Source organism: Cutaneotrichosporon cavernicola, assembly GCF_030864355.1.
Source record: "Cutaneotrichosporon cavernicola HIS019 DNA, chromosome: 3".
Classification (NCBI taxonomy): Eukaryota; Fungi; Basidiomycota; class Tremellomycetes; order Trichosporonales; family Trichosporonaceae; genus Cutaneotrichosporon; species Cutaneotrichosporon cavernicola.
In genome coordinates, this window is record NC_083395.1 from 2108972 (window position 1) to 2123133 (window position 14162).

The following is a 14162-nucleotide window of genomic DNA, read 5'->3' on the forward strand; positions in this document are numbered from 1 at the left end:
CGAGTGCCAAAGCTTCGTCGCGCCATGTCCTTATCCGCCCATGCTCATGCCCATACCAGGTGGCATAGGCTGCTTTCGGGTCGCGGCAACGGCCTCCAAAGTGGCGTTTGCTTGCTCCAGTGAGATGGGCGTTCGCGTAGAGGCTGGTTGCGCCGCGATGAACGGGTGGTTGAGCAACGTGGAAGCGGGCGGACGGGCATTGTGATTGATTTCGAAAGTAAGACGGAGGAAGTCGGTGGCGTCTGGTGAAATATCATTGGGTGTTGCTGGCCGTGCAAGTGACCCGATCTGGAAGTAGTCAGCAACTGGCAATGTCTATACTTTCGCACGTCACGTACCCGAAAGATGGCTTGCATCTGTGTCAGATCAGCCCAAGGATGAGTGCCAGTCAACATCTCCACCACGAGACAGCCAACGCTCCAGATGTCGGCTTTGGAGGTGTAGCTAGTCTGCTTGACAACTTCGGGGGCCATCCAGAATACCGAGCCTTGGAGAGATGGTCGATTCGGCCGCTCCATCAAGCCTTTCGTCAGCCAGCTGGTCCACTTGCTCACTCACTGCTCTCCATCTTCTTCGAGATGCCAAAGTCTGAAATCTTGATCCCACCCTTATTGTCGACCAATATGTTTGCACCCTTGATATCGCGGTGTATAATGTTGCGTTCGTGGAGATAGTTGAGACCCGTGAGAATTTGGCGCGAGAAGTTTCGAACAAGTGCCTCCTCAAAGGCCCCGTAGCTACTCAGCAGAGCGGCCACAGAGCCGCCCGGGACGTACTCCAAGAAAATGTAGAGATTGTTGCCGTCGGTGGCAGAGTCTATGTCATCAGCGAGAACACAAATTCACATGTAGACATTGGTCGGACGGCTCACCGAGGTACTGGACAATATTCTCGTGCTGAAGCTCCCTCAGGAGCTCTATCTCTCTCTCCAAGGCTTGTACCGTGCTGCGCTTTTTCTCCTCGTTCCTCGCGTCTCCAGAGGGCAAGTCGACCTGCTTGACGGCCATGAGAAGCCCCGAATGGGCGTCCATTCCGAGAAAGACAGAGCCAAAGGATCCGGCTCCAATCAATGCGCCCTTGATCCACTTGATGATTTGTCTCGCTGAGAGGTAGGTCAGCGCTGAAAATTGGACTTCACGAATGACTCACAACCCGTAGAGGAAATTGCACGCCCTTGACCATGATCTTCACTATCAGTGGAGTTGCAGGACTCTTCAGATTCGGTGTCCGAGGGACTCGAATCGGACGTGTCGTCTTCACTAGGGAAGACATCCGAGGCGGCAGGCGTGAACGGGCGATCGTGTTCTTGGGAGTCATTGAGGGTGGACATGCTGGCTCGGCGGTTCTCGACCTCAGCAGTAATCTCGTCGACAGTGAGAAGGCTCGCCGTGTCGCTCTTGTCCTTGCTTTTCCGAATGGAGGAGATGACGCTGATGCGACTGAGATTGGATCCTGAGGAACCACGCCTCCCCTGACGCAATGCCGGACGAACTGTTGATGGTGCAGGGGAGTACTGCTGCAGAGAATCTACCAGGCTTTCGCCAGTCGACTCGAAAGGTGGTAGAAGAGGAGGGTGGGTGTCAACAGGAGCAGCGTGTTCAGCAGTCGCGGACGCCATTGCATCGCCTGCCTTGTTAGACATTTCGACCTCTTCTGGAATGGCGTCGTGGGTTGTGGATGATGAGACAGTCCGCGTCGAGGGAGGTCGCGCCTTCCGACTCGGGCTAGCCGCATCCTGCACTCCGGACGGTCCTGAGTGGAGGGATGTGCTAGAAGCCGCTGCAGGGTGGACCGCACCGACGGCGAGGCCTTGAGCCTGGCCTTGAGACAGACGCATCATGCTTTGCCGCACGGTCTTCTCGAGATCGCGCTTACGAGCAGACGGGAAGTAGTCGGCAAGATGATTGGAAATGAGCTCGCTGGGGGGCCGGTGTCCGAAGAAGTTGTACATCTTCTTGCGAGAAGTGGCTCCAATCGTTGACGACCTCGCCGAGTCAGTGGGCGGCGCCGGATCCATGGCTCCAGGGACTCCGAGGCTGGACATGATCGACACCGTGCTGGCCCTATTCGTCTTTTTGCTGGCGATCGCCTTTGAAGGGGACTCCTGATCGCGAGTCTCGCCGAGCCGAGGCACTCCGGCACTGTAGTATAGAGGCGAGTGAGGAGAGCGAGGTGGAGGCGGTGGGTCACCAAAGAAGATCTCCATGTTTTTGCGATTGACGGAGTGCGATACGCGCCGTAACACGAGGCCGTTCTCTCTGAGCACTGCTGGGTCATTGTGCATGCCAACGCGAACGGATCGGTGCCCTTGACAAATGTCCAGCAACGCAGACTCCGACAGTGGAACTTCTGCATTTGATGAGCGATGGTAACGATTGGGGCACACCTACCTTCCTCTGAACCTCCAGACTGGATAAAGACGCCCCAACCATCAACCTCCAGCCGATCGTTCTCGTTGTCATTGTCTGCCCCAAAGCTGCTCATCCCCGTATTCCCTTTACCAAATTTCTTGAGAACCCGCTCGAGAACCTCGACTCCACTCGTGCATGTGGACACGTCAAGCTTTGTCGTGCGTCCATCCTCAGAATTAACAAACTTGACGACGTGTCGACGCAGATCCTCCAACGACGGCTGACCCGGACGTACCGAGGGGTCTGCTGACATTCCATGGTTTCCAAGATGAACTGGCCGAGAGAAAGGCCTTCGGAGGGCGTCTGGGCCAGCCTTGTTCCCGTCTGCTCGCAGCGCGGACGCAAAAGGATGTGGTGCATTGCCATCGCGGACGGAACGTTGCGTCGGAGACATGGCTTTCGGGTCATTCCGGTGTGGAGAGTCAGAGAGCCAGGGCATTGCTGCACGATGTTTCTGCGCATCTGCTCGTCCAAAGCTTGAAATCCCACTTTCATCCAGGTTTGGGCTAGGCGACCGTCGATAGTCCCGCGAGAGAGGGGGCCGCAGCGACGTAGTCGGATCCTGGGTTGACTTGCCTGTTATCGGATCAGCTGGTCCCGGTGTCTTGAAGGTGTTCGGTGGATGGTAGGACTTGGGTGTGACAACTCGAGATGACGGGGATGCGATTGATAGTGCACCCTCCGGTGACGTCGCCGGTCCAGGTCGTTGGAGGTTCAACGGTGGTGGCCGTGAAAGCTGAAGTCGCTTCGAGACGAGAGCGGTGGCCAGTCTTTTGGGAACTTGCGAACCCTTGGTGTCATGTTCGAGAGGGATTGGGCTGTTCTCGGCCGATGCGTTCGTGACGTAAACACTCCTGTTCAAGGGTGGCGGAGGCAGTGGCACACGGGCTGCTCGTTTCCGGAGCTCGCGCACGCCGCTGAGCAGCTTGACACGATCGCCGATCTTGGTGATACCGATCTCTTTGAGACTGGACATGTCGAGATCGAGGAGGACTTTACCATCGATGTCGTTGTGATGGAACAAAGGGGTGTACTGATCACACCGGTAGAGGCTCAGGAAGCCTGCAATCTCAGAGTCTCCCCAGGACTTGACGTGGCCCACGAAAGTTTGGCCATTTGGAGGGCGCAGAAGGGGAGGCGTCAACGGTCGACGGCCTGGCGCATCCGACGCTGGAGAAGCGGCCAAGTCGCCACGCCTGTTCAGAATGGCGTCGGTGGTACCATCATGCTTGGAGGAGAAACCGGCCGAAGTTGGTGTAGTGTTGGACGATTCCTCTGAAAGCGCGAGCGACATTGTGGTCCTACAGTACGCAGCAGATGGACTCGACTGTCAAACACGCGACCTACACGCCGTGATTAAGTGTGAAACGGAGCTGCTGTCAGTACGTTTCAAGGGTGGGAAAGAGCCTCTGAAGCGAATAATGACTGAATGAATGAGATGGCCATGGTAAGTTACATGGCGATGGAGGAAGAGGTAGAACGGGACAAGTGAGACACTGACAGGAGATGCAGACTTGCAATGGTTGAGGGAATCTGTGACGCGCTTACGGGTAAACGGCCTGCCTAGATGAGAGGGGGGGGGGGGAATTGTTGGTAATACACTAGTGTTGACGTGGATGGTAGCGATTGGGCCTGAGTGACATGGCAAGGTGACGTTGAGGAGTAGAGGCGGTTATGTGAGAGTTGTGTTGACGGAGGAGTTGGATCGATGAGTGGATGGCGTGTGAGGATATGGAGTAGTGGGGATAGTGGGAGTAGTGATGAAACAAAGACGGGTTTGACAACTAATATTATCCAGGGTCCAAAAGTCGGTTGTCATTTAACCTTTGGTCTTTAACCTTTGGCCCTTGTACATTACACTACACTACAGTAGACAGTAATGTACTGTAATGTGATGTAATATAATGTAATGTAATATACTGTACTGTAACTGTACTGTACTGTACGTTTTGTACTAGCCCGGCTCCGTATCCAGTATTCCAGGCACAACCATTGTAAAATGACGGAAGACTATGCATGCCACAACCCACGTCTAACCCTTCAAGATGCGAGCCACTACCACACCTACATGTACAAGACATAGCCCCACACTCCATTCTATCCCAACCTCAGGGATTATCACGTCCCATAAAGCCAATCCCATCAACATCAACACCGCAGCAGGCCCAAGATCAGCTCCACCCAGACTAGGTTGCACACTTAGAACCTGTACCATCGTCAGCGGGTCCAACTTCCAATACTGCTAAGCATCATCGCTCACCTTGAGGACGAATACCACGCTGCGAGCCAGTTGGAATGAGTAGACTGCAGACTGAGGAACCATATCCACCGTTGGCTCCAGCAATTGTGTGCCAATAACAGGCTCAGAAGGCGGAGGGAGTGCCAGAAGACTGCGTATCGGCGAGCTTGATTCAGGACTGCGCTTTTGATACTGTTGCGGTCAGCTGACATCGCCAACACACTCACGTTTCGATAGCTGTCGGTAGCGTTTGCGCCAGTACCTGTGGCTTTCTTTCGCCACGGCCTGCTTGCATTCCGACGCATTGATCCGGTTCGGAGGGCATCGATAGCCAGCCGAACACGCTCCGCACTGGGACGTTGATCAGGCGAGAGGTGTAGAAGTTTCTCCAGGAGCAGGAGTACGTTTCGGGGAATGTGGCGTCTCTCGCATGTCTCGACCAGACTGGGCGTCGCCTCAAAGCCGGGATAGGCGACGATCTCTACATGCAGTCGTTGCAAGTCTTCCGTGAACTCGTAGGGCAGACGAAGGAAAAGGAGTTTGTGGAGCACCATTCCTGACAGTCAGCACTATCCGGCCAACAGCCGCTAACCCAGCGACCACATGTCAGCGTGAGAGTCCGACGGCCTCCAGTTGCCACGCGTATCAGTTACAATCGTCTCGGGGGCCTTGCATTAGCGGCGGCTCCAAACGACATGCAACATACCATGTACTCCATAGTGCCCGTGTGGCCTGATCGCTCCCGGCTGCCCCGAAGCATCTCCTCTGATGTGCCAAAGTCGGAAAGCAGTGCCTTTGGGCTAGGGGGTAAGCGGACAAACAGCCATCAACTTACATGACCTCGCCTTCCTCCCAATGAAGGAGAACATTGGAACACTTGAGATCGAGGTGCAGGATGGAGTTGGAGTGCTAGAAGATGTCAGCCTGCAAAATAACGGACCGTACCAAGAACGCAAGGCCGGACACGACGTCCCCGAACAGCTTCAGGATCTCATCGAGCCCCAGCAAGAGAACTCCTCGAGTCTCGCCCCGACGACCGTGGTTGCCACTCTGGCGCCGGCGCTTGAACGCTTTGATTCGTTCCGCTTTGGGGAGCAGATCGATGTTTTCCGCGTCCCCAACATCTGCAGCGCTTTGGGGAGGCTGAGAAGGATCGCCATAGCTCCGGTTCAGAAGGAACGAGTCGAGATTACCAGCAGTTGCGTACATCATGAGGACGTGGAGCGCCAGAATGGGCGGACCAAAGGCTGAAAACTGGGTTTCGTCCACCCATGAATGATAGTAAGGGATGATGTTGGGATGCCGTAGAGCTTCGAGCAAGCGCACTTCGCGCAGGATGCGCACGAGATACTCTTTAGAGGTACCGACTGCAATCTTCTTCACAGCGTACTGACCTGCCAGGATTAGCCAAATACCGAACCTTTGAGACATACCTAGCACGTTGCCGCCGATGACATGCGTAGCGAGGAATACGCTGCCTTCAGCGCCGATCCCTAGACGTCTCTCTTCCTTGAAAAAACGCCGATAGTATCCCATGGCGGGCAGATCAGATGCATCCTCGTTTGGCAGGCGCTCGCCACGGCCTGTGGGGGTAGAAGACGGCGAGTGGGTGGAACGGTCCGGTCTTGCTGAGACTGGAGTCCCTGGGCGACTGGATTCGTGAGCACGTTCGAGGACACGAAAGTAGTGTCCTTCAGCAGCCTCATCATAGTCGGAACTGAGGGGACTGTCGTGGGCGGACTGGGCAAAAGGAAAACGGTCGTGTCCGCACAAGGGACACTTGTCGGATTCTGACGGAGGGTTCAAACGGGCGGGTTTGGCCTTGGTGACTTGAGTTGGCAAAACGCGAAGCTGGTTCGAGGAGGACGGATGAGATGGGTCATGACGAGGGTGGGGAACGACTTGAATAGCATGAGACGATGCATGATAGACAATGAGTTGATTCGAAGTTTCACTGAAGAGGGTGGTCAGCCAACGTCAACGAAGTCACGAGGACGACCGAGCAACATACCCGATAGGTGTCCAGGAGCGACTATCAGGAGAATCCGTATCAAATCCAGCTTGCATTGAAGTCGAAGCGAGCCCCGAGACGAGGCAGGTGCTTGGGTCTAGCGTGAAGGAGGTTCAAGGTTGAACAAGAGTTGAGGTGATTTGGGAGTGAAGGGAGCGGATTTATGGATCACTGTGGATAGAGTACGGGCAGCTGGGCAGAGAGATTGAGAGTTTGAGGGAGTAATGGGGGATCTGGAGAATGATTGTTGAACTGTGGATGATGGATGATAGATGATGGATGATGGATGATAGATGATGGATGATGGATGATGGATGATGATCTATAGATGCGAAAGACATCCACCTCGGTCATGCGGTCATGTTAGCTATGGTAGCATTCGTATGTGTATAGCGTATAGATAGATGTACAGCTGTCGTCAATTGTCCTGCGTCATTGATGCTCAGCCACGCTCAGATAGTCAGCGACCGGTTGGTTGATGCTACATACCCCAGGCCTTTCGCGTGGCCAACTCTCCCACGCCCATCCCTCCTACTTTAGACTCGTCATCACACGCAGCTCGCCGCGTAGCCAGCTAGCCAGCCAACTGGTCGCGCAAGTCGCTGACTCTTGATGACTGCTCATCTCTCATCCCACCTTCGTCCCACCATCCCTCTTGTCACTCGGTCCTGCCCCATATGTCCTCCTTCTTCGGCTTTGCCGCAGCTCCAGTTGACGTCGAAATTCGACTCAAAGGCGAGGAAGAGCGGAAACAAGTCGAACTCAAAGGCGAAAAGGATCGCAGGGAGCTCTGCCCAGTCTATTACGATGGGGAAAGCGTCGATGGCCAAGTATGTAACGTCTCCCTTCCCGTCTCCCTCAGTCAATTTACTGGTGCCACATTCCTAACTGTCATAGGTTCTCGTGCGCGTCAAGGACGGCAAGAAGTTCCAGCATGATGGCATCCGCATCGAGCTTGTGGGCTCGATTGGTGAGTGACCGCGCCCTACATAACTCACACAACCTAGAACTCTTTTACGACCGCGGAAACCATTACGAGTTCGTATCTCTGAGCCAAGAACTAGCAGGCCCGGGAGAGATGCGCCAGGCGCAGTCGTTCGACTTCACCTTCAAGAACGTGGAGAAGCAGTACGAGAGTTACTCGGGTATCAACGTTAAACTGCGGTGAGTTCCCAGCAGTGAATGCGGATAACAACCCAGAGTCTGGAGCTAACCTTTACAGCTACTATATCCGCGTGACTCTGATGAGGCGCGCGGGCGAGATGAGCAAGGAGCGAGAGTTCTGGGTGCATTCGTACCGCATGCCACCTGACAGTAACACGAGCATCAAGATGGAAGTGGGCATTGCGGACTGCCTTCATATCGAGTTCGAGTACAAGAAGGCCAAGTATGTGGTCGACACACCCGTTGCTGATGCCCAGGTACCACCTCAAGGACGTGATTGTTGGCAAAATCTACTTTCTTCTTGTCCGAATCAAGATCAAGCACATGGAGCTCGCCATCATTCGACGCGAGACGACGGGAGCCGCCCCCAACCCTTACAACGAGTCGGAGACGATTACCAAGTTTGAGATCATGGATGGGGCTCCGGTTCGAGGGGAAACTATCCCCATCCGCCTCTTCCTAGGCGGCTTTGAGCTTACACCAACATTCCGGGACGTGAACAAGAAGTTCTCGGTCCGGTATTACCTGAACCTTGTTCTGATAGACGAGGAGAACCGACGCTATTTCAAACAGCAAGAGATTACCGTCTATCGTATCCCGTGAGTTTGGCTGTTGACGCATCGAAAGGACAGCATGGTGCTCACGCTTTAAGCGAAAACTGAGAATTTATTCCGTCGAGTGTGGAGTTGCCTTCTAAGAAACGGCTTCAGGGGTATTAAGAGCTAGCTGTGCGCACTCACGCGCACACACACAGCTGGGATGGAGGATTGATTGTATAGTAGTAGGTATTCTAGAGACTGGTGTCGCCGAGGTTCTGGCGGCTGGCGGCCGAGTGATCGCAGGCGAGCCGAACGACGATATATTAGAGGGTTAGACTTGAAGTGTGGAGGTGGAGGTGGTTGGGTGTGTTTACGTAATTGTCTGTGTTGACTTGGGTCAAGAAGCAGGTTATGGCCCTGTGAGGCCTGTGGGTTGTGGGCCTGTGGGGTGAGAAGGCTGTCAGAGCTGTTTGAAGTGTAAGAGCTGTAAGCGGTATGGGATCCAAAGGCCTGCTTTGGCCAACATACAGTGATACAGTACAGTATGTTCGGTGAGGTAGGGTAGGGTAGAGGAACAAGCAACAATCAACGAGGCTTAAGGGTATGGGTGGGGAGGGGTGTCAAAGGAGCCCGAGGAGAAGGAGGGTGGAGGGTCAGCCAATGCATTAAAGCGTTAAGACTGGCTGGCTGCGCGTCAGAAGTTACGGTCACTGCCACTGCCACTGTGCACTGTATAGCTATATCCTGAATGCGTACTGGGTCCTGCCTGGCGTCCTATAACCTATGTCCTCCACTACTGTACTTACTCGCCACCCTCACCATCCCTTCCTCGTCATCAACATCATCATCATCATCATCACCACCTTCATCATCGCTTCTTGCAACCTTCCACATCCATACATATTTCCTTCTACCAATCTCATTCTCTCCCTCAACACATCACACATCACACATCACGCATCCCTGAACAGCAGCTGACTCTTCGCCTGCTTCGCCACCGCTCCCGCCTTCCTCGTCATCATCAGCCTCACCCTCACTCCCACCCTCTTCCTGCGTCATCAGACCACATCCAACACCTTTTCTACCACTCGGCGTCGTCATCCCCCGGCACCCGGGTCAACAGAGCAATGTCAGACACAACTGACATTGCACTAGAGTAGGTTGCTGGAACCCCTCTGAACCCTCACCCTGCCATGCGCTGACGAATTCTTCAGATATGCCCTTCGCGTTGCGTAGGTTGCTGCGTTCTAGCCCCTCTGTACACAACTGACCACAATCTAGATGTCTCCACGAGGAGATTGAGCGACGACGGCGCATGGCAGTCCCTGCACCTCCATCCGATCCTGGTCCTTCCACAGTTGCCAGTAAATCTCAAGACTCGGCTTCAGTTTTCTCTCTAGACTTGGGATCCTTACTTGGTCGTGACAGCGTCAAGTCGCCTCGCTACCCGGAGAAGTTCATCAAGATCATGGACACTTCCCTGCAACGAATTGCAATGGGACAGGACCCTAAGTGAGTGTCAGCGGAGACGACGCTGACACCCAAGACATACAGACCAACGATTTCGACGGTCGATTGCATTATTCTGGTCATCGAGCTGGGCAGACAAGACATTTCAGCGACAGCTCAAGGAGTCGCGGAAGATGGAGGATATTATCCTTGCGTTCGTTTCAGCCTCAACGCGTGCATTGAAGAAGGAGCTAGACCTCGTGGACGGCGGTTGGAAGGCCGAGCTCAACTCGCAGATCCTCGTCTTCCTCACCCTGTTAAGCGACAATCTCACCTCGATAGGCTCAACAGCCGTTGAGCTTCGGAGTCGCCTCAGCACATATCGAACGGGTCTCCAAGCTGACAACCGGAAAAGTGTGTTGCCAGCTCCAACGGCTTCGAAAGAAGAGGATGGCCCCGTTTTGCTGCAGTCGGATTCCATCATCTCCACGAACGTGGTCGCCGAGCTGTTCCATCTCGACAATACGACACTCTCAGAGCGTCTACAGCCAATCCGCCAGATCTGCACCGTCGATGCGGCGCTGGAAGATCTCAAGGTACGACGCACTGACCCCCCTCGGCTTCGCCGGACAACGTACTGACTGCATAGATCTTCCTGCAGCGTCTCAGCACCGATCGCTCTATCCCCTATGGTGCGAAGGATTTTGTGGACGATGGCCAATGGGCCGCCTACCGTGGCAAGGAGATTACGGCGTTGTCTGACCTAACGGTCTCCATGCTCAAGGCGGATCCGCTCATGGCCAGCGAACGGTCGGACCAGATCGACCTGGTACGGTCGGTCGACGGCCTCAAGCTCGACGACCGTAACTTCACCTTTGTTCCTCCCGACCCTCGCGAGGTCTTTCGCCAGCTCTTGCGAGCATGTCTGGACTACGATCTCCAGGTTCTTCGAACTCTCCCGGAGGACCAGGATGTGTCCTTGGGTATCTTGTCTCCAGAGCACACGGCCCTGTTGGGAGAGTGTGCCCTGCGTTGGAGGATCCCTCAATCCTTTCGCGCGTGGGTCTTCTTCGAGGCGATTGAAGACCATTATGAGCAAGGCGATGTCCCCCCGGACTGTGTGTTTGAAGCGGTTGGAGGTGTGGGCCGTGCGTCACAGGAGTTCCCAGTATCGGATTGGGCGGCTTCTGACCAAGCGGGACTGCAATCAGTCCTGCTTCGCCGCGATCTCTTCTTCCTCAATGACATCGAGATATCTCTCAACGATCCTGCCGGCTACATGGCACCCGAGTTTCGCCAAGCAGTCAACCATTGGTGCAACCTCGGAGCTGACAACGATGAACATCCAGCGTTCCAGCGGACCCAACGAGCCATTTGCGATCGCCTGAGACAACAAGCCTACGCCAAATACATTGAAGAGGCCAGTGAAAAGTACGCCCAGGAAGGTGGTAAGAACAAGCCCTTTGCCATGGCCCTCGCATCTTGGATCGAGTCCAACGGCAAGCGCCTGAACAAATGGTTCTCAGAGCCGCTGCTACCGTAAGTACACATGCTACCACTCTCTGACGCCCAAGGCAAGTCGACATCGTCGCGTTGGTACTTAAGCAACAGTTGTCGCTCTGGGTTCGAGACCTTGAGGAAGCCATGGCCTCATCCAATGACCCATCTTCCGCGCCGAGCAGCGGCTTCGAAGAATCTCTCGCGATGTACCACCGCGCACAGAAGCTCCAGAGCATGGGTGTGGCGTTTGGAATGTAAGTGATACCATCGTCGTATTCAGGGATTAACGCAAAGCGATCCGTCACAGTTTTCTCTGTCCTCCATTTTTGAGCCTGTTATCTCGGCTTGGCTGGACGAGACCGCCGTGAAGATGCGGCAATGGGCTGACAACGCTCTTCGCATCGACGACGTGAGGACCGTTGTTAGATCGTTCTGACACCCAGTTCTCCCCTCTGACCGCCAACGGGCATTCATCGTCTGTGACCGACCTCTTTGCCTCGTTCCACAGTGCCATGTCGTTTCTTCTCGACTTGGACTGGGATGATCCGGAGCAGATGGCTGCCTTCGCGACACGTCTTTCCAAGGTGCGCTGCGAAGCTGATTCTTCCGCTAACCCAGATCATCAGCCTCTCCGTTGACGACTACTGCACCAAACTCGAACGACTGTTCAGCGCGGAAATGAACCAAATAGAGAGCCACCAGTCCACGGCTAAACAGCAGGCTTGGATCGAGAAAGCACGGAGCACCATTGCGCATCTTCAAGGCGACCGCAAGATCCAAGCGTTCTTCAACTTCACTCCTGCGGTACGCCTTCCTCAAGATTTGACCTCGCTAATGGCAGTCGTGCGTCAAACTCAATAACATCGATGCCGCTCGACACGAACTAGACCAGCTTTATCAGGAGATGCGTGTCGACGAGTTCGCTTCTCTGGACGTGAACAAGCCTGTCGCAACGCCCACTCAAGTAGCCTCTCTCTTCACCATCAAGATCGTTCTTGGAGAGGGTTTGGTGGCCGAGGGATCATCTCGAGCCCCAGACGCTTTCGTCGTCCTGTCTGATGAGCATGGCAACAGGTACGCCAAAACACGCACAATTTACGACGACCACGACCCGCGCTGGGACGAGACATTTGACATTGCTGTGCGGCGCCCTGCGTGGTTCATGGTCACTATTCGGCATCGCAACCTGGCTGGCAAGCACGACCTCATCGGGCGAGCGTACCTGCAACTTGACCCCTCTCAATATGTTGACCTCATTAGCAAGGACGTCTTGCTTCCATTGACCACCAAGGGACATGTACTCCTGCGGGTGAGCATGGAAGGCGAACGCGACGACATTCAATTCCATTTTGGACGAGCGTTCCGATGGCTGAAGCGCACCGAGTCCGACATGGTGCGCCTTTTCGTTGACAAGGTGGGACCCCAACATGCATGAGCCGCATGCTCGTGAGCTGACTCCAAGATGACTCCCGTTCTTCGCCACACTCTGTCGCGGAACGCCATCAAGTCTGTGCTGAAACCCAACGTGGGAGGTATTGATTACAACGATGCCCTTCGCATTTCAAACGATGCCATTGGGCGCATCTCTGCTGCTTATCGAAACGCAGTCGGTACTGGTCAAGATGAGTACGCCATCCCGCTGCCTCCATCTGAGCAGGCGAAGCCAAACGCCCAGCCCGTCAAGCGTGGCCCCTCCGACGCTGAGATTGAGGCGGCGATCCACCCTCTGTTTGACTACTTGGACACGAACAACCATACCCTCGCGTCGACTCTGTCGCCAGACGCCATGCAGATGGTCATGGCCAAGCTCTGGAAGCAGATTCTCACGACTATTGAGGCACTCATCGTGCCACCTTTGAGTGACAAGCCGAGCATCATGAGGGCGCTGTCGGGAAGCGAGTTGGATGTTGCTCTTCGTTGGTTGAAGTTCCTGCGTGACTTCTTTTACGCAGGAGGTGATGACAGCGGAGTGCCTCTATCGACGCTACAAAACGCGAAGTTCAACGAGATTATGAGCGTGCCTATATACTACGACTGGAGCACGGATGATCTCATGGAAGTAGGCTGTATTTTGAGTTGGCTGACAATCAGGAATGCATTCGCGGCTTCCAAAGCACACTCAAGAACAAGGCAATGAAACCCAGCAAATCGATCATTGGACAGCGCAACCTGGGCACCATCCGAGCGCGCAAGACTGCGAAGCGCTCCGTTCCGCAAGCTGGCAATCATACCGAGTTGATGATGAAGATTCTGCGAATGAGGTGAGCCTACTTCTGCAGGAGTTGGACCCGACTCTTGCTGACATGTAGGGAAGGGACGCATGAGTTTCTAGCTCAACAGATTCAGACGCTGAATGCTGTCAAGCTAGAGGATTCTGGCCGTTCAAAGAGTAAGAGCCGTCGCCAGGCTGGGATGCGTGGATAGAAGCTGTAGCATTAACATGAGCCGTAATGATCCACTGTGTAATTGGGCGCTTGAGAGCGTGTCTGCCTCGATATAAGTACAGTAACCAGATTGGTGACGGTTTGAGGAAGCACAGTGGGGCTGAGATCCCTGTTGGAGGCAACGATTCTTTTGAGCCCAATCCCTCAATGCCTCAATCCCTTAAAACTACAGGAGCGTTTAGGTGTACAGTCGTCTGCCTCAAAGTTGAAAATGGACTTGAAGTACAGGGGTTTCTGAGACTACTGGGGCTCTGAGCCCATTTGACCCCTTCCTTTGCACATGGCACGTGGCAAATGGCACACACCAGCCCATTACGGCACGGCCGGCGAGCCTCCACGCTCTCCACGACCACCACCACCACCACCACCATTATCACCACCACCACACCATAACCCCCGACTATC

At 54.6% G+C, this 14162-nt stretch overlaps 4 protein-coding genes across 4 annotated transcripts; 2 read left to right on the forward strand and 2 right to left on the reverse strand.

Annotated features, from left to right (window-relative positions):
• Positions 1-30: 30 nt before the first annotated feature.
• On the reverse strand, positions 31-3705 carry STE11 (uncharacterized protein; the record flags this gene model as incomplete). The annotated part of the gene is made up of 6 exons (XM_060599279.1): positions 31-288; positions 339-523; positions 559-816; positions 872-1102; positions 1150-2349; positions 2391-3705. 6 exons carry the CDS (start codon positions 3703-3705, stop codon positions 31-33), a joined length of 3447 nt encoding a protein of 1148 aa, XP_060455988.1.
• Positions 3706-4610: 905 nt separating this feature from the next.
• Positions 4611-6717, reverse strand: IKS1 (uncharacterized protein; the record flags this gene model as incomplete). The annotated part of the gene is made up of 10 exons (XM_060599280.1): positions 4611-4617; positions 4672-4842; positions 4878-4887; positions 5003-5206; positions 5243-5318; positions 5357-5450; positions 5486-5559; positions 5596-6044; positions 6084-6604; positions 6662-6717. The coding sequence occupies 10 exons, from the start codon at positions 6715-6717 to the stop codon at positions 4611-4613; spliced, it is 1662 nt and encodes a 553-aa protein (XP_060455989.1).
• Positions 6718-7338: 621 nt separating this feature from the next.
• Positions 7339-8487, forward strand: vps26 (uncharacterized protein; the record flags this gene model as incomplete). Its single annotated transcript, XM_060599281.1, has 6 exons — positions 7339-7491; positions 7559-7631; positions 7669-7825; positions 7884-8048; positions 8083-8424; positions 8478-8487. The coding sequence occupies 6 exons, from the start codon at positions 7339-7341 to the stop codon at positions 8485-8487; spliced, it is 900 nt and encodes a 299-aa protein (XP_060455990.1).
• A 1004-nt stretch (positions 8488-9491) lies between these two features.
• On the forward strand, positions 9492-13737 carry VPS26B (uncharacterized protein; the record flags this gene model as incomplete). The annotated part of the gene is made up of 13 exons (XM_060599282.1): positions 9492-9520; positions 9579-9596; positions 9646-9876; positions 9911-10409; positions 10463-11352; positions 11388-11567; positions 11608-11722; positions 11757-11897; positions 11932-12117; positions 12155-12727; positions 12776-13372; positions 13405-13574; positions 13623-13737. 13 exons carry the CDS (start codon positions 9492-9494, stop codon positions 13735-13737), a joined length of 3744 nt encoding a protein of 1247 aa, XP_060455991.1.
• Positions 13738-14162: the final 425 nt, after the last annotated feature.